The 25,876-nt window shown below is 26.1% G+C and overlaps 3 protein-coding genes across 7 annotated transcripts in view; 2 read left to right on the top strand and 1 right to left on the bottom strand.

Moving 5' to 3' along the window:
- Window positions 1-3,511: 3,511 nt before the first annotated feature.
- Window positions 3,512-3,922, bottom strand: LOC112690022 (zinc finger MYM-type protein 1-like). Its single transcript, XM_025563909.1, has one exon. The coding sequence runs from the start codon at window positions 3,920-3,922 to the stop codon at window positions 3,512-3,514; it is 411 nt and encodes a 136-aa protein (XP_025419694.1).
- A 4,513-nt stretch (window positions 3,923-8,435) lies between these two features.
- The window catches only part of LOC112690125 (3-hydroxy-3-methylglutaryl-coenzyme A reductase), a 30,113-nt gene continuing 12,672 nt past the window's right edge, over window positions 8,436-25,876 (top strand). Inside the window, exons 1-2 of one of the 5 annotated variants that reach the window (XM_025564055.1) lie at window positions 13,693-13,941; window positions 18,292-18,355. Coding sequence is in view for 1 of the 5 variants with exons in the window: in XM_025564051.1 (XP_025419836.1) it covers window positions 14,257-14,277; window positions 18,292-18,355 (85 nt within the window). In the remaining 4 variants the exon portion in view is untranslated. Of the gene's footprint in view, window positions 8,561-13,692; window positions 13,942-14,240; window positions 14,278-18,291; window positions 18,356-23,501; window positions 23,759-25,876 lie in introns of those variants that run through there. The other 4 variants (XM_025564051.1, XM_025564056.1, XM_025564052.1 and 1 more) reach the window with 4 other exon arrangements.
- Window positions 18,700-20,625, top strand: LOC112690126. Its single transcript, XM_025564057.1, has 2 exons — window positions 18,700-20,510; window positions 20,567-20,625. The coding sequence occupies exons 1-2, from the start codon at window positions 19,292-19,294 to the stop codon at window positions 20,599-20,601; spliced, it is 1,254 nt and encodes a 417-aa protein (XP_025419842.1). The 5' UTR covers window positions 18,700-19,291; the 3' UTR covers window positions 20,602-20,625.

Below are 25,876 nucleotides of genomic sequence, written 5' to 3'. Positions count from 1 at the left end.
ATAAAAAAAAAATACAAATAACGCGTTAAGCTTAATCTTACCTAAGTTCAGCATAAGACATAATGAAATTTTATCTGAAGAATTTTTGGTGGCCTTTTTTTTATTGGTGATGAAATCTTGGTCCTTCTCATTATTGGCATTCCCTTTATTTGTCTCGATCTACCGTCATCCGAAAATCATAATTCTTGATTTATGTTATTACTATTTATTTTATCATGATAACCCTGGGTCCAATTATAATGAATATTTTAAGCTTAACACATTGAATAAATTCCATGACGTAATGAGTCCGGTTATATAAAACTATATATTATGTTATTTATACTCAAGAATTAATTATTTTAATAATAAATTAACTACATAACATAATATTATATAGTATAGGTCCTAGATAATCAACGTTTATTTAAGCTTAATTTTTAAAAATTTAGCTCATAATTTATATTTTAATTCTGTTCGCTAAATATTTAAGGTTTCTATAAACTTAGTACCAGTTAGTAGAGCGTTGTGAGTTTTCTATGGCGCATACTGCACCTATCAGCAATAAACTAAAAATCGCGAACAAATAAGTTAATTTGATATAGACGTAGTCAAATTATGTGCTTTACATATACTTAATAAGTCATAACTTTTCCAGTTATTAAAAATTAAGTAATCGAATAACAATAGTTCACTATTGTTATAGTTATAGATTATGAGTGAAATAAGGAATGTATTATAATTGTAAATACAATTATTATCATCTGATAATCAGATAGTTCAAGATTAATATAAGTTTGACATTTTTTATATTATATATGCATTTTTTTCTACTTCAATATAACTAGGATGGATCGGTTAGGTGAGTGATGTACAGATTGCTAACCACTCTTGCTCCTTGACAGTGAAATTTGAATTTACGTGTAAAGTGATGAAATGCATAATTCTTAACACTAATATTTTTCACACAAATTATTAAAAACCTAGTTATAATATATAATTATTATATATTTATTATATTATTATATAACTATAATATGGTTCGTTCAAGAGACCCATCTAAATCGGCAGTTCTTTACACGTGAAGCATAAATTATTTATACATGTAAAGTTACATTTTTTTCATTTGTAGTTAGGTATAGGCTTCATTTTTAGCTGTCTTTATTTGTAATTAGTTTTAACTGTAACTAATTTCAATCTAATATATTTTGATGGTTTACATCAAACAATTTATACGTGCCTACATTAAACGTCTATCTTGATTTATGTAAATTTAATGCACTATTTTTATTATTTAAAATATTGATTATATAATATAGTTGCAATTAATTTAAATCAAACTACAATCAAAGTTCAAATTACGTAACAGTACGAATTATGAGTTCCCGTAAAATAATCCACAATTAATTTCGATTTCTTACTTAACTATCATTACTAACTTTGTTTCCTGGTTATTAGTTATAACCAAGCCGTAGTAATGAAGATGAATATTTATATTAAAAATTAACTCATTTGTTTAAATGTACAAGTATAATATTGAAGTAATCAAATAAATAAATAATTTATATATTGATAAAATTAACTATACATTTTTACCGTATAGAATAACAATTAATAATAGGTATAATTATAAAATATAAATACAATATGACTATTAATGCTTACATAAACCTTTAAAATCATAATTTATGAATAATTAAATGAATGATTTGGAAGAATTGTATATATTCTTTTAGTTTTTGTTGATGAATAATTAAAATATTACGTAATTGCAGATTCTGATTGGATTTATTGGTATTCGAATTATGTTTTTCGGTTAGTGTTTAGAAATAATATATCTATTAACCAGTGATGGGAAAAATCCGAATTCTTGGAATTCACAATCCGAAAACCGAATTTTATTCATAATTCAAATTTAAATTTAAAAATAATTGAATTAGTATTATTTTATTGATTTGATAACCACACATTTTATTATAAAATAATTTTTTAATTTTAATACAGAATTCTGAAATATTAAACCATGGTTAGGTTAGGTTAGAAATCCGGATTTTCAGAGAATTCGGATTCAATTCGTATCACTGCTATTATCGTCTATTACATTTTCACGCACCAACTAAAAATCTAATATAATATATTAGATATATATTATTATTTATTATATAATAATTTACTCACAAAATTTCAAAGATTATTCTTAAAATAGATCTTAATGTTTTAAATTTCTGAATTAATCGAGTTAATTTATTAAAATAAATAACAAAAGCAATTATCTACTATACAATTTGATAGGTTACAATAGGTTTTAGTAAATTTCATTTTAAATGTTATATAAAATGAGAAATTTTGGTTAAAATAATCTTAATTGGTTTTGGTATTTCATATTGATTCGGTGCTTATATATTGCCTTTACATAGGTTTCTATATATGAAAACATAACTACAATTTATTTGATAAATGATTTGTACAATATAAAAATGAGAAAAGTATATATGGCTTAATTTTTATTAAACAACTCAGTATAAATACATATGATAACCTTTAAATATTATTCAATGTATTTTTAGGTGAATGATGATTCTCAATAGACTTATGTAACTGTTATAAATTATATTTTTAGTATAACTATTATTTCCGCTATTTAATATATTAAAACAACTACCAATAACATTATTTATATATTCTAAACTTTTTGATAAATAAAAACTGTATTTTTTAGTCTTATAAGATTAAATTAGATTATATTTTTTAATAATCATGACCTACTAAAATAATAACCTAATTTAGCGATCTAGAAAAATAACAATAAGAGAAAAATAGGAAATAGTAAATTATAAAAAATTTTAGTAAGTATCGATTAATTAGATTCTAATCAAATATTATAACTATTTGTGGTTAATAAAATTAATATCTCTATAGCTATTATAAATATGGCTATTTTGCCATAGTAACTAAATGTATATTTCTATTATACCGACTTAATATATGTATTAAAAATAATTCTAAGTATCAAATCATAAACATTTTCTATGAATCATCCTCTTTTCCTTCGCCTTTTTCTCAATTATTTGGTATCGGCCACCAATATGAATATATATATTTTTTAACATATTTTATAACATAAACACTTTTTTTTATTATATTTTTTAAGTAATATTTTTAAATCAAGATTTGTTTAATACGAATCGTTGTAAAGTGTTGACAAGTGCACTTATTAGCAAGACCGTAACTGGGAAAAAATTTCGGGGGGGGGGGGGTCTAACATTTTTTTAAATATAGATACTAAACACTTTTCATTTTTACGTTAAAAATATAAAATGTCATTATTATCATTATTAAAACATAAGTCATCATTATAATATTCAATTTATATAATAGTTGATTATCAATATTTTACATATTATAGAATTATTCACATTATTTAAAAGCACAAATAAAAAAAAGATAAAATATAAAATACAATTTTTTCAATATTAAATTTACAAAATAATTATAAATGTATAGTCTATAAGCATGCAATATGTTGACTATTTTATATTAGTAAAATAGCTCTATCTTTTTGAAGAGCAAATTTATTAAGGACGTCTTCGGGATCTACTTTAATATTTCTATGAATACATAATAATGCTACTCCATTTAAACGGTTTTGTCCAATAGCGTTTGGCAAAAATGTTTTCATCCGTTTCAGCGTTGAGAACGTTCTCTCGGGCGTTGCAGTTGAAACTGGTAATGTAGCTAAAACTTTTAATAAAAAGTATATACACGGAAATAAATCAGAATTACAATTGTTTAATGTATTGATGGTTGTACTAGGACGATCGTTCTCAGAATGTGAGATCCATTTCTTATTCCATAGTTTAATTTCTGCGGGTAATACATCCATACCTATATAGTCAGAATATAAATTAAAATCTGTAGCTGATAATGCAGCTTTATAATACATTTTTGGTATTAATAAATATAAAGAAGACAAAACTGTTTTGTGTTTTAAAAATCTATCGTTTAGTTGCTGAATAAAATCGTCATAAAAAGAAATAGCAATAGCTATATGGAAATATTCTTCTGAAGAGTTAAAATTAACGTTAGTTCTATTTTTTTGACGTCCAACTAGTTTTTGTTTATATTTTTATCTAATCTTCTCCGTCTATCAACATATTTTTTGCTTTTTCAAATATTTCTTTAAATGTTTGGTTTTTATTGATTCGCATGTCTTCAACTTCATTCAAAACAGTTTCGACAAATGACACTGCTTCACTTAAATCACATGTTACTGATTGTAATGAAATGTATGTTTACATAAAGGTAATGTTAATGAAAATAGTGTGTTAGCTGTCACTAAACTAATAACAAATTCACTAGTTGTTATGTGACGATATAGATTTAGTGCTTTTGTTGATGTTTCAATAGCATGAAATAATTGGAGTTCATCTAGTGTCAACAATAGGTTTATATATATCTAAAAATCGAATCATTCCAACGTGGTTTTCGACCCACCGAGTTTCACACATAGATGCTAATTTAGTCCATTTTGTTTCGGGAATAAATTCTTTAATTTTATTTTTTAACAACTCAGTTCGTCAAACAGAAACTTTAATGAAATTACCAACTAATTTAGTTGATCTAATACAATTACAAATGTAATGAATATTCGGAGAATGTGCTAGTACTAAATTTAAGGAATGTACACAACATTGAACGTTAAGGGCTGCAGTATGTTTTTCACGTATTAAAGATTGTACGCTTTTGAAATTTTCACTCATAGATGTTACGCCGTCATACCCTTGTCCTAACATTTACCTACTGTTAACACCGAGCCTTTTTAAATTTTCTAAAATTACTGTTGCCAAATTTTGTCCTGTTGTAGAATATACCGATATAAATTGTAAAAAATCTTCTTTTAGTACATATGTAATATCATTTTTATCATCTATTCTTTGCTCCAAATACCGCACACATAATGATAACTGTTCAAAGCAAGTTTCAAATCAGTTGTCTCATCAACCAATACGGAAAAAAATTTTGATTTGTTTATTTTTTCAACTATTTGTTCCTGTGTAATTTTTCCGCAAATTTCAATAAAATTATTTTGTACTAGAGGACTTAAATAAAAAGCATTTAATTTATTATTTTCAAAATGGTCAATTAAGTTTTTATCGCTACATGAAACACGCATTCGCAATAAAGCACGAATATTTCCATCATTTTCTTCAGGTTCGACATTTTCTGATGAAAGTGGTCCGGAATCATTAGTACCACGAAAAGCTATTTTTTGCCGGCCACATAAAATTATATTTTCAATTATTGGTATTAATCTTTTTTGATCTAAACTTATTTGTGCAGCATGCGCTGAATCTAATTGTTGTACAATATTTTGCTGATTTATTTAATAAGTACCTATAAAATGATTACCTTGTAAAACGTTGGTTTTATGAAAATTTTCTTTAGAATGTTCACTAAATACTTCAATTGCATGTTTCCAATTATTAAAAATTTTGAATACTAAAAAGAAAGGTTTTGATTACTGTTTTTGTCTCCAAATTCTTGACTAAATATTACACAATATTTCCATAGAGCACCACCATTATCAATTGTTGAGTAAACAAGCCATGGAAAACGTTCAAACTAGTTAAATTGAAATTTTTTTTTTTTTTTTATTAGTTATGGTTGTTGGAAATACATAATTTTTATCTGGCATCCCAGGAGAAGTTAAAAATTTTAATTTTGGTTCATCACACATATTTTTATTTAAATAGTAACTAATATCGTTGTTTTCAACTTCAATTGTTTCGTAATCATTTGAATTTAACCCATTATTTTGTTTTGTTTTTGGTTCTAAATTTTTAGTTTACACAATACTAGAACTTTTCTGATCAGATAATAAGCTAATATCTACTTGTGTTTGGACAGTGGGGATATCATCAGTCTAAAATAAATAAAGTAGTAGGTAATTTTTAATTGGGCTATATTATCGTAATTAACACGTTAAATTATTAAAAAAAAAAAAAATAATACAATCAAACAACACCAGCAAAAATAATGAGCCATTAAAATCAATCTACATGTTGACCGCGGCATTGAATGTGTTAATAATTAATTATACATATAATAAATTTGTATTATAACCATTTTATATAATAATAATCAAATAAAATAGTAAATTTTTAACATATCTTTTGTCTCTTTGTAAAATAATTTTGAATTTGGTTTCTTTTACTCTTTTTATAAAGTTTACGTGGGTACGAACAGCAGTAAAATGAATGTTGTACAATACACACAATATTGTTATATTCTTATTTCTTAATCTTAAATAATTTAGATTTTCTGTGACCGACTTTCATATATGAGTTTTTATCATCTGTGACAATCACCTTCTATTGTTACTAGTACCTAACCAGCTAACCTTATCTATTTATTCTAATTTTTATTACGACGTTGAAATAAAATAAAATAATTATTTTATTTTATACATTTTAACATATTTTAACATATTACAATTACATTTTAACATATTTTAAATTACTGCTTTAACGAAAATATACAATTATTATTTAATACAATTTATAGTTAATAAACTATATTCACCGCTAAACTATTTCTACTTTAAAAAATTTCAAGGGAGGTCCAGACCCCTGGACCCCCCAGTCACGGCCTTGCTTATTAGTTATATTGATACAATTTAACAAATCTTTCCGTAGAATTATTCATAATTTGAATTATTTTAATTTTCTGTTCAACCGCTGTTTTCAATATCCTGCCAAAATAACAAAACCTCCACGTAGGACAAATTTCGATTCCTAGGACCAGTATTTTTTTTTGAAATAAACCAATTTCAAAAGTCTAACTAGTTAATAACTATTATATTCCGATTTTAATAAATTGATTAATGCGACAGTTTATTTCTATAATTTATATATTCTTTTCGTTTTATGAATCGATTATACACCTGCTATACAGAAATCAACAGAATACACCTATTTTTCCTATCTATTATTTATTTTTTAATATTAACCTTAACACTTTGAAGTAAGTGCAGTGAAAATGTTTGGTTTCATGATTTACGACGATTAACAATTTATAGGTACTCGACTTCCTCACACTCAAGTTGATACGATGTTCAATGACTTTATCCAGTCTAATTTCCCTATATCTCTTCTGGTTTTCACTGATGGTTCTGTTTCACCCAGGTCAGCTGGATATTAATTTTACTTCCCTTTGCTTAACATTTATTTTGCTGATAAGCTAGACGCTTTTTCATCATCGTCTACCACGGAATGTTATGCAATTATTTGTGTCCTTCAATTCAGTATATCGTTGACCATAATAACATTTTAATCGCCTCTGACTCTCAGTTCTGTCTCCTTGCTTTGTCATCAAATCCATTCAACTCTTTTATATCCCCTTGTTCTTCTCATCAAATCTTTAGTTTTTCGACTCCACACTGACAACAAATGCGTTCAATTCCATTTCCGATGTACTTGCCTTCTCTATCAAATTGCACATCCTAGCCTCTCCCTTTAAAGTTTCAGCCTTTGATCTTCTTCCTATTCAACACAAATTATTGCGTAACGCATGGCAATCGAAATGGGCCTCTCTCCCCTCAAATTATATCTATTGGCATAGAAACCTATGTCCCACTATCCCTTCCAATCCCTAGTTCAGAGATTAAACATCCCTAGGCATCTCATCGTTACCTTTACTCGTCTCAGAATCGGACATAATCTACTTTCCAACCATTTTTTCCGCAATGAAATGAACAAAAAAAACCCAGACTGAAACCTCGTCTCCCATAGGACATCTTCCTATCTCAAGAACCAACTTCAGGATCATCTGAATCTGAACAAACGTAAACACACACGCAATACTCATAACTACAAAAAAAAAAAAAAAAAAAATTACAGCTTATATCTATATTTATATTTATTTTAAATCCTATATTTCATAACATATAGGTACATAGAATATGATAAATAACAAATCTTCAAATTATATACACAAATATTCACAATTATAAACTTTAATTTTATTTATTAATTGTTAAAAACCTTGTAAAAACAAAAAATTTGTCGAAACAGTAAAAATTAATTAATAAAAAAAAAAAAAACTATATGTAAATAAAATAATGTATCTTTTATCTTATAATGTCTATAACCTCATAGCTATAATGTTTATATTATTTAACAATGGCAATAAAATAAAAAAAAAAAACAATTTATACAATAATATAATACTTACTAATAATTATACGATAAATGTTGATAAAATGTGAGCCATTAATTTGTAGTTCATGATACGCAGAAGTCACAAAAACATCAATCATTGGTTGCTTACCATTTACTATAGTAACTACCGATCAGTCGAAGGGGATATGTACACGTACCTTGGCCGCTCATAAAAAAGGCTAGACCGTAGCTCCACTACTGTGCAGTAATGTAGCATCCGTAAAACCGTAATCATAGTACTCAGTTCTCCTTTTTCATAATTTATTTTAAACAAATACCTCCCCAATACCTGTTTCACGTTTATTAATTAATCAATTTCAATTTACTACTACGCCAGTATCCTACCGCTTTAGCGTAACATAGTAAGTAGTTATTATTTTTTATACAAACAAGATACACCGGCATTGCATAAGTATTGTATCAGTTCAAATTTATCAATAGTTCCCGAGACGCCAACTTGCTCTCTTCGTTATTATTAATTTCACCTTATGGGCTAAGAATTGCTAACTTATGAGGGTATTAGAAGCATGTAATTTATATGGGAATATCTTTTTGTTATTGGTAATATTGAGCTTCGATAATGCGTCAAAAAATTTTTTATTAATGATCAGAAAATGAAAATAATATATTAAAATAACACGCACGCAGACATACAGGTATTTATGGATACCCTGAGGAGGTAGCAAACGGTGGAAATACATCACTTTAAATATTTTTAATTTTTTAAATAATTCACATTACTTCCTTCTTCGCTTATATTCCACGATACAATATTAAATACAGGTTATATCAAACATAATTTGCATTTTACTAAGCTAGTCCTTCACAGTTGTTTTTAGAAATTTTGATGTTTATTTTAACATTATTTATTAGTAAAATTTAAACTCAGCAATAATTGTTGATTTGTCAATTATTCATGAACATTTTTAAATACAGAATATTAAGAGTTTAAATGTACACACTCATAAACATTTTGAAATATTGCTAACGTGAACCGGTTAAAAGTTTCCAGACGTATATTACACAAAAACATTAAATAACGTTTAAGTATTTCATAGCGTTAAACATAAAATTAAAATAACGTATGAAAATAATTATTTTCATAATAAATGTAATTATTGGCTTATTTATTATAAATTACCAATTTATGCCGTTAAATTATCATTTTCATCCCCTTATATAAACATTTCAAGTACAAATTGAAATATGTCATAAAGCTTACCAATACATTTGTTTTTTTTTTTTTTTTTAAATGAACTTTTTTTAATTTATGGACTTTATTATTACATTTTCAAATTAATTAATTGATTTGAAATCCAAAAGGGAACATTTGGAATAGTAGAATAAGTTGATCTCAAGTAATTCTATGAAAAATACTATTCTTTTCTAACCACCATACAATTATAGTAGCAGCAAGATCAATCTGAACGTTGTAAATAAAGTATATAGGTCTCAGTATGGCTTTAAGATACCTTTAATGAGATAATTTTGAAATATGGTATTTGTGCATAATAAATTATTGATTCATGTATCTCATTCTTATTGATACAGATCATTGTACATTAATTATATTATCCTTGTACGCCACCAGTCAACTTAATCAAAAAACAAATTTATTTTTGTATACCATATACATATACAGGGACTATATTAATAATTAATACCACAAATAACACTTTAAGAAAACAGTAATTCTCCCAAAATACAATAATTTATGTTGTGTCTGTGAATAAGTGGTTAGAAGAAATACTTAAACTATTTCATATTAGGTTATAAAACGTATGAGTGTTTTGTAGAATTAGATCAGTGGTGGCCAAACTACGGCCCACGGGCCAACTCCGGCCCGCCATCATTTAATATATAGCCCGCGAAAGTATTCTACATAACAACACTTATTTGCATAACTGTAATATTTTACATTTACGTAAAAAAAAAAAATTGAATTATGCATTTTTTTATGGCCCGCGGTAAAAAAAAGTTGTTTTTTATGACCCGAGGTAAAAAAAGTTTGGCCACTATTGAATTAGATAATCACAATAGGTAAAACAAATCTAAAAGATGAATTTTTGGATAGGAATACGCTTTTCATATCTCTTCATTAGTACCTATACTAATTTTATAATTACTGTTGAAGGCGTTAACGTGAGGTTAATTAAATTAAAGAGCTATTAGTTACATTTTGTTTCGATATTCAAAATTTAAACACATTAAAAATTTAACTATTGGTCACTTATGAAATACTTATACTAAACTAGTTACCTTTAATCATCGTGTAATCAATATTCATACCACTCCTCCAATAATATATTAATTAAGCATTATTATATAATTAATAAATTGTAATTTCATAACTCTACCTAGAGTGATAAAATCGTTCAATAAAATATAATACATAATCTAAGAAGATTTTTAAGTGTGAGTCATAAATCAATATCAACTTGCAACCATAATTAATTTATGATTATAAGTTGGTACTTTTGTAACACACAACATAAGGATTAACATTACATGTATTGTAATAAGTATACTAGTATTAATATAAATAAATAATTTAATATATATAAAAATATAATTAAAAGTAAAAAGCTATTTCTAATATATTTTGTTCAAGTCTTTGAACAATATTGGGTTTCTAATTTTTTTAATTGCACATAAAATAAATGATATTGTTAAAAGTTCACTTGTAAATTTCTATTTTTTTTTTAAATGAATCAAAAACATCTTATATTTCAAAAGGACTTAAAAAAAATTATAATTAAATAAATCTATTACATTATATCCATTAGTTAGAAGTAGCATATTATATATTTTTTTATTTATTTGTTCATATTATTTATTGGACTAGTTTAATTTGATCAATAATTGATTTTAAATTAAAGTGATATACAACCTACACAACATTATTTAATTGCTTTTTTATTATAGAAAAATAGAAATCCATTTAAACATCACAATACGTAGGTCGTACGTTTTACAATTAAATGTAATAATAATGATAATTTTATTTTTATATACTTGTAGATTACATTATAATAGTTAATCGTCTCGGATACCGTTCTATCACTAATTTTTGTTTTTTATAATGTACTTGGTTGTTAAGTAATATATTTATTTGTTAAAATTAAAAATAAGTTCATAAATAAGTAAATACATTTTAGTTTGATTATTTGAAGCGTTGTAAATTTTTATAATTTCTATATTTTTCTATTTTATTACACAGTATTCAGTTCTTGTATGTCTCTATCACATAATAGTATATAGACAACATTTTTCGGCGTTATCAACTGTTTACTGATCTATCTGGCATCAGTGGTGGTTTTTAGGGTATGCAAAAAGGGCGTCCCCATTGGATTTTTTTTTATGACAACTGTTGTTTTTTTTGTTGTATTTTTTTTTTTGCATCAGCATGAAACATTGAACTACTAACAGTAAAGCGAAGTTAGATCTAATGGATATAATCTCAAAATCCATTTTAATTCTATAATTTTTTGTCAATGATAATATTTTGTTTAAATTAGATCGAATTTGATTCGACGTGTGCTTGAGAATTTTTTACGTGTTGTTTTGCTAAGATGGCAATATTCAATTTATCAAGTTCAGTATTATTTGAGTTTAGTTTTTTGGTATTCGGATACAGACATGTAGTAGTGATGTGGAAATACCTATGAAATACTTCCATCCATCCATCCATTCCATCCATTGTGTGATGTAAAATTTCATTTTTATTCTTTCGATAAACAGAACATATTCAGTTTTTATATTATGAATTATTAATTATATAATATAAGGTATGTCATGTTTTATTTTAATAAGAATCCGTCTCGAATAAACTTTAAAAAGCTTAAGAAATATTTTAAAACTCATAAACTTAGATCATTTTTGAAGTATCAAAGAGCTACAATTTTGATATAGAGGTTTTAGATGTGGATTGTTTTATTGTCTTGTGAATAACATACACTTTTTATTTTAAATAGTATAATATACTACCACTTATCATAATAATATTATCACAATAATAAATAATCATATTATGTTTAAACACTTTGAAACATTCGTAAATGATAAATACATGTATAAGAATATTGGAAAGATATAATAATAAAGTTAAATAAAGTTACCCCATCAAAATTTGTTGTTAATATTAAATGTTCATATATTATGTATGAATACCCGTCAGTAATTTCTGCGCACTCGGCAATATTTTATATAGAAAGATCCTTTGATCCAGGGACTAAAATAATTTTAATTATTGTTTGCAGTACGACACACTTTGTGTAATACGAAATTAAAAAATGTGTTGTGGTTCCAGTGGCGTATACAGGGGGAAGGTGCTTAATGGGCTACAGCCCCCCCCCCTGAAATGTTCCAAAAAACTTAAAAATTATTTTAAACGTTTGTTATATTTTAATGGTGCTTTATGCTTATTTAGAAATAATTTTATAAAAAAAATAGAAAAATGATTTTAACCTGGTTGCATTTATTTTATTCAATTGTACTTCAATAGTTCATTAAAATGTTTTAAGGTTCTCATTTTATGGTTCATACCTTATTATTAAGAGTTAATTATATACGAATAAATAAATTATAATTATAATACGAGTTCATAGCATATTTTATTATAGAAATAGTCCAGTAGACATATATTAAATAGTCAAGAAGTACATCATATATCCTTTGTTTATTAATACAGTATTATACTTACTATTGGAAATACGTAAATAATGTGATCAGTTGAAACAATTTTTATTGCCTTTGTCAAATAGTTTTGGGAAATACCTACTGTGTCTTGTTAGTAATTCTTAGATAGCAGTAGTAATTTAACTCTGTCCATAGTAGCCCCCCTCCCCACGAAAATATTTTCTGTATACGCCACTGTATGGTTCTATTCTCTATATTATGTTATTTGTTTTAAATTAAAAATTTTTTTATTCAATTATTTTACATATTTGTAAAATTCCTAGATGTATCATCAGCAAAATCTAATCAATCAACTTATTTAAATGTATTACTCATAACTGTTAACGTTTAAAGGAGGGTATGATAAAATCCACAAGTTTGCAGTACGAAAAAACATATATTTTAGCCTCTGCTTTGATATTTTTCCAGGCAAACGCTATTTTACTTAATCAGAGAGAATTTGAATTTCTGTCAAAATGATTTTTTTTACCTTGTACATAACGTTCATTGCTGTGACAGCTTACTGATATTCTGGTCGATTCTGCGCTCAGTTGAATCTTCATGCTCTTGTTACTTTTTGATTAGGTTGTTTTTAATTATTTTCGTTGTTATTTCATCAAAATCTGCGTCTACCAAATATACATAGGTAATGATTCTATTTTATGAACATGGCGCTATGTTATATAATATGGATATATTTGTCAACTTACACTCTCTTTGGAAAATAATCAATACTTTTCTGTCATACACTGGTTATCTATGTGCGCACGCTGTCATCGCAGTTATCTGATAACAGCAATGTCACCTGATAAATAAATGTAAATCTAGTTTTGACTGTTCTTGATTTTACTATAGTTTTAATTTTTTAATGTTGTACTCTAAATGCGATGACTTGTGTCACATACCAATACTAGCCGTTCAGTTATTTAACTTTTTCTTATTAATATTTCGTAATACTCTGTCGATACTTAATTGTATGTACTTAACTTGATTAATTCGATTTTAAGCTATGAGAAAACCTTGTAATGCCAATTCCATTTATTGATATCGGTCGAAATACGAAATCGTAAGTTTTATACACTAATATAAATATAAATTAACCACTTACATATATACTCAATTGAACTTTTTAGTTCAAAAGTATGATTTCTCTTGATTATCTTCATAAACAATAATCAGGTATGATATTTTTAAAACTTTTGTTTTACTGTATTCAGTATTTATAATATGTACTCTTTATTTGATTTAACCAGAAGTTAATTAATTAATTTATGTTTTAACATTTTGTTGAAGTATTCTTTTTTTACAAATTAATTTTACTAATATGTTCAAGAATCAATTAGTATTTTAAAAGTTAATATGATATCCAGGTGTTTCAGAAATGTTTTTTGTATTATATAAGGTATGTGTATAATAAATATATAATTTAACAAGAGCTTATGTTTATTAACTGATAAAATTAAAACAGTTATTTATTTATATTGGTTGATAGTAGTTAAGTTGCATAATAAATAAAATATAATGTTAATTTAACAGATTATTAAAACATTATTTTTACAATATTTACCGCTTGAGACAGCAATCATTTTGCCCATCCTAATAGTTATGCCACTATTAAGACACGCATTTAACTATTTTCTTATTTATATATTTTGAAACTAAGTATATGTTTTTTCTAATATTAACATATTGTTATTGTTATAACATGAATCGTAAACATATAATATTAAATTAAAATCTGGGGTAAAATCTATATCTATTACAATCCTGTATTATAATTACTATTACTGTTTATCATTTGAATGATTTAAATTTAATGTGTTATAAGTAGGATTTGGATATTTATGCACTTAAAATGACTGTAATATGTATGCATTTATGCACTAAATAATTACCAAATATGTATTTTAGAATAAGAAAACACAAACTATGCAAAATAATATATATAGTATTTAAAATTAAAAATATATTATAATTTATAAGTATGTATTTAATTTTTATAAGTTGTTATTTTTTTTTTTTATATTTTTTCAATATTAGGTAAACACTAATTTATCATTTATCTACCTGTTAAATTAAATAGTATTAAAAAAATTCGGTAATGTACTAAAATCCCAAAAATATGCATTTTAAATATAGGAGCATAGGATATGCAAAAAATATGCAAAATAAAATAATATTATTTTATTGAGTGATTATGAATCATATTTGTATCTAGATCCAAATTAAACTGAATTAATAGAAAAAAATATTTAATATCATAAACATCCGAACTCTAGTTATAAACATATAAAAACACAAAAAAATAATACAAATAATAATACTTGTAATTACAATAATACAACAGATTAATTTATGTTTCAAAGTTACATTTTGTTATACATATTACATTTTGTTAATTTTATTTAATAATGCAGTATCGTCATATTAAAATCCTTAGAAAAATTATCTAAATAAATTTAATTACTGACAAAATATGAGTTTATTAATGACACATTTTTGGATCCCACCCCAAATTTAATTGCACAATGTGTTTTCCATTACTACGGTGGAATTCTTAAACCATTATTCAATGTCAACTATGTTTATCTTATTTTGAGAAAATATTTCTAATTTTGAGTAAATAAAAAATGATACATTTCTTAAAAATGATTTTATTTCAATATATCAAATAAAAACGATTTATTTGAACAATTAAATGGATTTAGTGGCGGTTATAAGGAGCGTGATAGGTGGATCGCTCCCCCTTGGGATTTGGTTTTTTAAATTTAGTATATCGCTGGCCCAACAATATCTATCTGCAAATTTTCAAACTTATGATTTGATAATAAAAAATGTTTCGGTTTTAACCACTGATAATATATTATCATAGTATTGTATACTATCATACTCTATGTATACTCTATACTATGTTTTGGTTGCACACAACGACGGATTGCCTAAACATTTCGGCCTGGGAAATTACTGCATGATCGGCTCACCATCCAATAATAATAATTTTCCATAAAAGTCTCCTTTATTCATGGATTAAATGCTTGTAGAACGTTATACATCACATTTATACTAGGTTTTTATCACAATCTTACAATTAAATACAATATACTTATTAATACATTATTTTTATAAAATAATTTTTAATCCATGTACATCGGCCCAGTGTTATAGTACGACTTCTGGCCCACCGGGAACTTTCCCGGTATCCCGATGGGCCAATCCGCCGCTGGTTGCACACGACCAATATAATTATAATTATTAATATTATTATTAAATACATTTATTTAATACATTAATGTGTGTTAATATTATTGATATATAAACATAATTGTATATTTATACCTATAATCCGTATGTATATTTTATATTATATTTATAAAAATGCTACGACATGATGGAGAGTTGGCTTTATTCTCGCCCTCCCTCCTTGAACATCATGTATAATCGCCACTGAATGGATGAATTATAGACATCCTATCATGCTTGGTGTCATAATAATTTCTTAAGTACCTATTTGATTTACTTTAAAAATATCTGAGAATAATGATCCATTCATAAACGACAGAGCCCAACTTAGGAAATATGGGCCCGGGGCAATATAATTTTAGGGGCCTTTAATATTTGTTTAATATAATTTAAAAATTACAGTCAACATTAAAATAACATTATTGCATTAGTGAACAAAAGTTTTATTTACAGATCAAAAATCAATTGTTAATAGTTGTATAATATTTAAAAATAATTATTAAGTACCAGTAAAAATAAAAAATATTAATTATTTATTAATGTTTACTAAATTAAATATAAAAATTTAAGTCAATGGTTTCTTTCGAGATTTAAGTTCACTAAACTTCTGAATTAGATTTGAAAAATTCAATGTGTCAGTTATTTCCCTTTCAGCAGATAGACGAACGAGTGAGTTTAATTTTTTTTTGGTAAAGGGACGTTCTTCTGGTGTTTTCAATAAGTTCTAATTTTGAATTTGTTCTTTCTGCTTCACAATTCGAAATTGGCAAAGTTAAATAAATTCGTAAAGAAATGTACACATTTGGAAAGACTTTTTTTAAATTATTTTCATGTACATATAAGTAAATATTTTGAGGAGTAATTATTGGTAAATTTAACTGCATTACATAATTTGAAAAGTGCACAATCTCTTGTTTTATATTAGTTGTATCAATATCATCTTTAAATGTGCTAATGAATATGTCGGCAGAAGTCTCTGATAATAATTCTTAACCAAATTTTGTAATAAACCCAAAAATATTACAAACATTATCATATGCGTTTAATCTTTTATCAAGTTCTGTAACTAAACGATCAATAATAACGTAAAAAGTATCAATCTCTAACTTTCTTATACCACAATAGTTTGAATTTCCTTCTATTGTACCATCCGAGAATTTTTTTTTTCTTACACTTTTTTCAACACAGGGCAAAATATTTGTTGATAATACCCTTGCTTTATTCTCAAAATATATGAACTTCTCTCTTAATGAACTAACATAAGTTTTTAATCCTTTTAATAAATTTACGGCTGTAAATAAATCTATTCCCGGTTTTTGAAGGTATTTACTGATACTGTTAAACTGCGATAAAATTTCACTCCACATAACTGCCATAAAAGCTGTTTTAAATTTTATTATTTTATTTTTCATTGATTTCGCCTCATGGTGATTTTCTTGTTTTTTATTACAATTTTCAAAAATATCTGTTAATGTACATATAATTTGGTCATAATTTAAGATAATAGCTTTACAAGACTCCGTGTGACACTCCCACCTAGTATTACTTAATGTTTTCAAAACGATTATTTTATTTTTCTCTTCCTATTTTAGACTAGTCAAAAGCAAATTCCATCTATGTGTCGAGGCCGCAAAAAATTCATACAATTTTTGAACAACACCAAAAAAATTGATTGCTTCTAAACAACTTTTCACTGCATGGACCCTACTAAATTTAGGAAATGAGCAAAACAAGGTGCAAATAAAGCAATACTACATTTTTTTTTTATTTGAGCCTGTAAACCCTCATATATACCAGTCATATTATTAGTATTGTCGTATGATTGACCTCTACAATACTGCAAATTAATATTATTATTTTCCAAAAAATGTATTACTTTTTCGGCCATTGAAATACCAGTATGGCTTAATATATGAATGTATGTTAAGAATCGCTCAACAACTAACCCTTTATAACAGTATCTAACAACAACAGCAAATTGATCTCTATGTGCTCTATCTGGAGTAGAATCTTAAATTAGACCGAAGTATTTAGTATCTTTTAACTGTTTAGTTATTTCTAATAAAACTTAATTTGCCATTAGGTCAATTATTTCGTTACAAATACGCATCGAAAAATAAAATACATTGCCTGATCTTTTATTAGCTCGCTCATTCATATATGTTGTTTTAAAAAGGGATCAAATTCGGAAATAACTTCAAGAATTCCAAGAAAATTTCCATTACTCGGAGAACCCAACCGTGAGTCATTACCAGGGCTGTAAATTTAATGCATTTGCATGTTTTTTTTTGCTACATCATAAAAGAAAATGGATTCGGCCAAAATTTGAATTGTGTTACTTATAATTAAAATACGAAATCTTATAGTGCATATTTTTGCATATTTAACTAGTTAGGGCATATAAATGCATGTTTTTATACTTTTTTCGTATTAATGCTTTTTTCTTAATATTTTTACTTTTTCGGTCAATTTGGTCTAAAATATAAAATATATAATATAAAATTTATTTATAATCTAACTATTTTTTATAGAAATGTTATTATTTTTGAATATTTTATTCTATTTTTAGTTGGGTTGACTACACGTAAATTCGGGTATAAATAGTTGTTTTCTTATTTTGCCGAATATTGTCCAAGACCAGTATTATTATTGTATTGTTGTGGTCTATAAATATAAATAAATGGAAAATAATATTTATCTATATTAACTTGCACTTGATGCCTGATGGACAACAATTGTAAAAATAATACCTATTTCTATTAGTTCGATGCGATCGCCGATCCGTGATGTGCGTGTGTTCGTAATTCGAGTGTTATAGTTTTGTTTTGTTTATTTTATTATTTTATTGCGCCTAATCAGTACCTACTAGCTCCTTATTTATATTTCTGGTTTTACTGTATATTTTAAAATGCTAAAAGAAAAATTATCGGTTGCAACCGGTCTAAGAAACTACGTTTCTGAATTTGGAAATATATTTACAACAGACAGTAAAATTTTATTTTGTACAGTATGCAATATTAAAATTACGAGTGATAAACGTTTTTCTGTAACACAACACATAGCCACTGAAAAACACCAAAGAGGAGTTAATCGTACAGAAAAAAAAAAAAACTCAGCAACTTATCTCAAAAGATTCGTCATCTAAATCATCATTTAATAATGATTTATGTAAAGCCATGCTTAGTGCTAACATCCCGTTAAATAAATTAAGTAATACATATTTCAAACAATTTTTGATAAAATATACGGGACAAAATATTCCAGATCAAATAACATTACGCAAAGTTAATGTTGACCATTGTTACCAGGAAGTTTTAAATGAAATAAGACAAAAAGTAGCGGGAAAGAAAATTTGGGTCTCAATAGATGAGACAACAGATGCCGAGGGCCGCTTTATTGCTTCAGTTATTATCGGTACATTACTCCTCGATCGTCCAGGTGAATTTTTTTTATTTAACCTCAAACAATTACAGAAAAGAAATCATAGTACAATATGTTCCCTATTTGAAAATTCACTTTATTTATTATGGCCTGACGGAATAAGACGAAACGATGTATTGCTGTTTTTAAGTGATGCTGCGCCTTATATGGTGAAGGCTGGTGATACATTAAAAGTGTTGTATCCAAAAATGGTTCACGTAACTTGTACTTCTCATGGATTACATAGAGTCGCTGAACAAATACGTATTCAATTTCCAAAAGTTGATAAACTGGTAGCAAATGTTAAACGAGTATTCAAAAAGGCGCCTTATCGTGTTCAAAAATTTCATACTGATGCACCAAATATATCACTACCTCCTGAACCTATTCTGACACGTTGGGGTACGTGGATTTCTTCCGTATTATATTATAGTGAAAACTTTCAAACTGTAAAAAACATAATTGAAAGTTTTGATGAGAATGATGCGCTTTCCATAAAAAATGCTCAAAAATATTTTAAAATTCCTCAAATGAAAGGAAACTTGACTTTTATACATTCGAATTTTGCATGTCTTCCCATAGCTATAACGCGTCTACAAAAACAAGGTATACCCTTATCTGAAGGTATTGCAATCATACAAGATATTTCATCAAAGTTTAGTCAATTAACAGGCACCGCTGGAATTGATATTAATAAAAAATTACAAACAGTTCTCAACAAAAACAAAGGATTTCAAATTGTTTGTAATATTTCAAAAATATTAACTGGCAAAGAAGAGAATGTAGGTGATTTGGATATACCAGAAGATTTAACCAGTAGCGACATGGCGTATTTTAAGTTTGCATCAATAACATCCGCAGATGTAGAACGATCGTTTTCTTTATATAAGAATATATTGGCACCAATCAGGAGTTCTTTCAAGTTTGAAAATCTCAAAAAATCATTAATCTTACAATGCAATAATTACTTTAGAGGTAAAATAATAAATATTAAATTTATATTTATATTTATATTTATTTTTTTTATATAGATGCCGTAAATGACGATGATGAAAATCGCAATTAATTTAAATTTATATAAACATGTAATACCCATAAATTTTTAACAATTATATTTAGTATTTAAAAAATAACTTTTGTTGTTTTTTGTATATTTTTGAAAAATTAGTACATATTTTACGAAATTTTAATAGCATATTTTTATGCATGTTTTGATATTTTTAGTGCATATTTTGATATTTATTAGTGCATATTTTGACATTTTTTAGTGCATATTTAATATTTTGTTGGTGCATTAAATTCACAGCCCTGGTCATTACCTTCAAATGCTAACCCACGAACAGCCAAAAATTTAACAATTGATACTACACGGTGCAACACTTTAACCCAATACTTTTTTTCATTCAACATTTTTTCGGCCATAGTTTTGTCTATACGATGTTTAGTGTTTACACGATCTAACCAAGTTAACATTGATTTACGATGGTGTGCACTATTTTCATGTTCTTTAACTTTTTCGTGAGATTTTTTCCAATTGTTAAAACCAGGATTAATAAAATTTGAATTATTTGATTTATTAAGTAGTTTACAAACAAAACAGTAAACGTTGCCAGTTTGTTCAGAAAACATAAGCCATTTACGTGAGTGTATTTCACCATTAGGCAATTTTAATTCGAATCATGAGATATTTAATGAGCGATTATAATGTTTAAATTTTTTTTCGGAAGAATGAAATTTTTTTGGATCCATATTCTTAAAAAATTCTGGTCCTTTTAAGCAGCATAATTCTATAAAAGTGTTGTTAAACACTAAAGGCCACATTCCCGGATCTTGATATGATTCAATATCAATTTCAAAGTTATGAACATCCGAATTAAAATTAGTAGCAATCACTGAATTTTCTACTGCAGAACAATTGTCAGATTCATTTTCAGAAAAATTTAAAGCATCATAGTTTGAAGTGATTATTGTATTAGACATAATACTATTACTATTGTTATTTATGTTTTCAACATCAAGATAACTATTATTTAGAACCAAATCATCTTTATTATTTGTATTAGCTTCTACTTCAACTTCGTTCACACCGTTGAAAGTTTTAAAAAAATTCATTAATTTAGGTAATTTTTGGCCAACTTTATCTCAAAATGTAATAGCTTTATTTTATCGATTAGATGATAATTTTAAACCATTACGAAACATGACTAATTTGTTTTGTAAATTTTAAACGAAAGAAATAATATCTTAAAAATTTACAATACCACTTAAATATTTAATTGTCAACAGAGGCCCGGGGCCCCAAATAATATCGGGGCCCGGGGCTGTAGCCCCCCTAGCCCCCCTCTAAGTTGGGCTCTGATAAACGATAACATATTGTTATTTTACAACACAACAGATTGTTGATATTTGGAGAAAAAAAAACAAGTTTTGTTAAATCGATTTTTATGCTAATTTATAAGAAAAGTTTTCAACAATGTTTTTACTTTAAAAATAGCTTAGAATTTTACTGTAAAGCAATTGTTTTATTTTTTTTCAGCGTAGCATTACTTTTATATAATATTTAAAAAAAGATTTGGTTTATTTATTTGTTATGAAAATGTAAACCAATTGTATACAATACACAAAAATCAAAATCATTATCAGTTTCTTATCTCTTCTATTTATAAGTATTAATTCAAATAAACAATATTTCAATGTAGAATATTTATTAAATTCAGTATTTTTTTCTTCTTATTCTAGCTTTGAAGGGGGTTGATTTTGTTTATTGAATTTTTGATAGGTATTTTTTTAGTTAGACACGGAGATAGAAAATACAAATATTACTAACGTATTTTTTAAAAAAAATAATCATATTGAATAAAAAATATATTTTTTTAGGAAAAGTAGTTGAAAAAAAGAAAAAAAAAGTTAGTTTTCATGGTTCTGTTTCGAGTTCATTGATAACAATTAAAAATCAATTGTAATTATATAGATTATATTTATTTGTTATCATACTATTATTATATTATATGGTATATCTATTAGATAATATAATAATAATAATAAAATAATTTATAACGATTTATATTTAGGAAGTCTATATGACAATATGACCAAAATGTATGCTACAAAATTTAGATAAATTTTTAATTTTAATTTCATTCTTTAAAATAGATAAGCTTTGTTGAACATGTTTGCAATACATTTTCACTTTGTAGTTCTTCTGTCAATTTTTTAATTAGAAGCTAATCCACCAATTATTATCCAATAAAAACTTTTTAACCGCATTTATAATGAAACATGATTGAATGAACAGTTTAATTTTACTGACGTAAAAAATTAAAGTTTCACAAAGGAAGAAAACTTGGTGATAATGATGCTATTTTAATAGTTATATTTTATTTATGAAATTAGCTTTTATAAAAGCTTAAGAACGTATTAAATTGATTACGGCTATTCAGTATTTACTGTAATCATTTTACACTTTTATTTGTTCTTTTTCTAAGATTAATGTTCTAATTAAGTTATAATTTCATTCATTTAGTCTCTAAATCAAACATTTAAACTTATTGTGTAGTATTAATTTAGATATTAATCTTTATTATAATTGATACTGATGGGTTATTTTAATAGACAAATGACAATGTTCAGAAAAAAAATATCAAGGAAATATGTTTTCAAAAAATTCATTTCTGAAAACTACTATTGGTATAAATTTCTTTATATGTTCTGAAAATATATAATTAATTTCTCTTTATAGTACTTAATTTATTGTAAAATCTTATTTTATAAAGTTAAAATATTATATTCATATACATGTAAGAAATAAATCTATGAATAATATTTTATATCTAAATATTAATTATTTTCATTTATGCGTTTATTGTTAAATGTGTAAAAGTTATTGTGCAACCGCTAACGTATAACAATATAGTGTACTCCTACTCTCTAAAACCGATCAAGCTACCTAACGACACGAAACATTTTCCTTTCAGTTTACTGAACGTGTGCCACATGTCCAGACCGTCATTTCTTCGTTCAACTCTTTGCGCGGGATTATCTACGTGTGTAGCTTTTTTACTGAATTTTAATTTTGAAAATAAATTTTTTTTTTTATTAAATGTATGAGAAATGCATGTCCAGTTCTACTATTATAACACGTTAGCACAACATATGTTGTGTTAGTGTGATTTTAATTATCCAGTCGTTCAAACCATCCAATATTTACACTCTATAAAAATAAGGTAAATTAATTATTTATTTTAATATGTTTGAATTCGTTTCTTAAATTAATATAATTATTTTGCAATGTGGATTTAAATGTTTTGGATTAAGAACAATTGATTAAATTTATTCAATTTTTCCCAGTTTTCATATTGACAATTTACATTTAATAAATATCAAAAGTTCGTAAATGAATAATTTAATATTTATAATATACATATATTACAATTAAAACTATATATATACATATTTTAATAATAAGTAGCTACTTTAGTTTATGAATTAAACTTTAAAAATAATAAAACAGTTCTATTTGACAATTTCCAACCCTTTTATGGCACGTGGGAACACAAGTGATATCATTCAAATTACGTAAAACTATTAAAAAGTGAGGTCGTCCTAAGTCAGTTCTACAAAGACCACCCAACCCCACTTTTTCACGGATCATGTGATTAAAATTTAACCTATTTGCATCACCACTGTAAATATATACTTGTACAGTTATGCTTACATTTGATATTAATTTATATTTTAAAAATATATATTTATATAAGTCATAAAATATTTGTTTTATTTACTCTCATATACTTTAAATATTTTATATACTATTGGTTTATTATCTGTCAATATTTTGTTAAAGAAAAAATAATAGAACTCGTTAGTGAAAAATGTTCTTGATCGATCTAATAACGATGTATTATAACATCTAAAATAATTTTATTTTAAAAATTAATATTAACTTACAAATATTTTCCAAGTAATTTCTAATTTTTGGGTAGGAGCTGGGAAATTTTCTATAAATAAAATTTCACAATCCAACTAATTAAAAACATAAAATATATTTTAGTAAACAATTATAATTTTTATTGTGTAATCATAACTCTTTTTTTTACAAAATTAATGAAATAAAATACCTACATATTAATACAAAATTAAAAGGTATACTAAACAACATGAACAATATTAAATTAAAAATTCATAAAACAATTACAATATGAGTTTTTAAAATTTATATTTTTCATGGGGTAAAAATAGGCTTAAAATTTTTTCTGAAATTTTGAAAGTGGTCTGAGGCCCCCTCAGACCCTATAAATATGCCCTGGCTCTGTGTCAATAGTATTTATCCTTTGTTACCATCATTTATTGATGTATGATCCATATAATATACAATATACATAATAAAGATAACACTTCTGTCGATTGTAAGTTGTGTTGCACCACTTTATACAATTCAATATGCACAAATTATAATTAATAATTATAGTCCGGTAATGTTTGCTGCTCTTATTCCCGGCCCGGTATTGTACGTACCCGCTGACTTGCGTTCACATTCTACTGCTTGTCCAGGGGAGACTTGGTTGGGGAGGTTACCCCTAGACTGACCCTTGCTCAGTCTCGGCTATCTTCTCATCATGTTCTTTGTTGCTTAATATGTCCTCAACTATATCATAGGAGGACTGGGTGGCACGTTGAAAGGCAGCCTATAGTCGGTCAGTCCCGTGTGATAGATAACTGGTAGGGCCACATAACAAATCCTGAACTTCACTCGGGGTGATGTTTCGGTTGCCGACGACCACCTTCCTTGCTTCCTGAAGTTGATCTCAGTGTGTGCGATTAAAAATACTGTGCTCAGCAGTGTCCTGCAAGTAATGGCAGTACGGATAGGCAGCATCGGGGTTTGCGCTTCATTCGATGCATCATCAAATGTCTATGGAAGACACGTGATGTGATCGGTACTTCTCGACGATCATTATCGATAGGTTTATAGTTAGTATCTATAATTCCCAAAATATGTTTCCTCGTGGTAAAGTTATGTCCATGGTATTGATAAGACAAGTGATAAGATTAGCTAGTGAAATAAATTTAATATAAATTAATAATTGTAATATTTGATGTATAAATGTATTATAGACATGGAAAATCCAGGGGGATACTCCTGATCTCTCTAATGGACGCCCTTGAAGCAGGTAGTGTCTGAAACACCTGTGTCTTGTAAGAGCCTAGGTTACAATTTATATTTTAATACTTAAATTAATGAAAATAAATAAATTATAATTCAATAATAATTTTATTTTAGTTTACAAAATGTTTGAGCTCGCTGAAAATGAATAACCTTGTACTGTATTTTAACGTTTGAA

Source organism: Sipha flava, unplaced genomic scaffold (genome assembly GCF_003268045.1).
Source record: "Sipha flava isolate LNK unplaced genomic scaffold, YSA_version1 48_pilon_pilon, whole genome shotgun sequence".
Taxonomy (NCBI): Eukaryota; Metazoa; Arthropoda; class Insecta; order Hemiptera; family Aphididae; genus Sipha; species Sipha flava.
The sequence above is the reverse complement of the archived record's forward strand: the minus strand, read 5'-3'. Positions and strand labels throughout refer to the sequence as shown.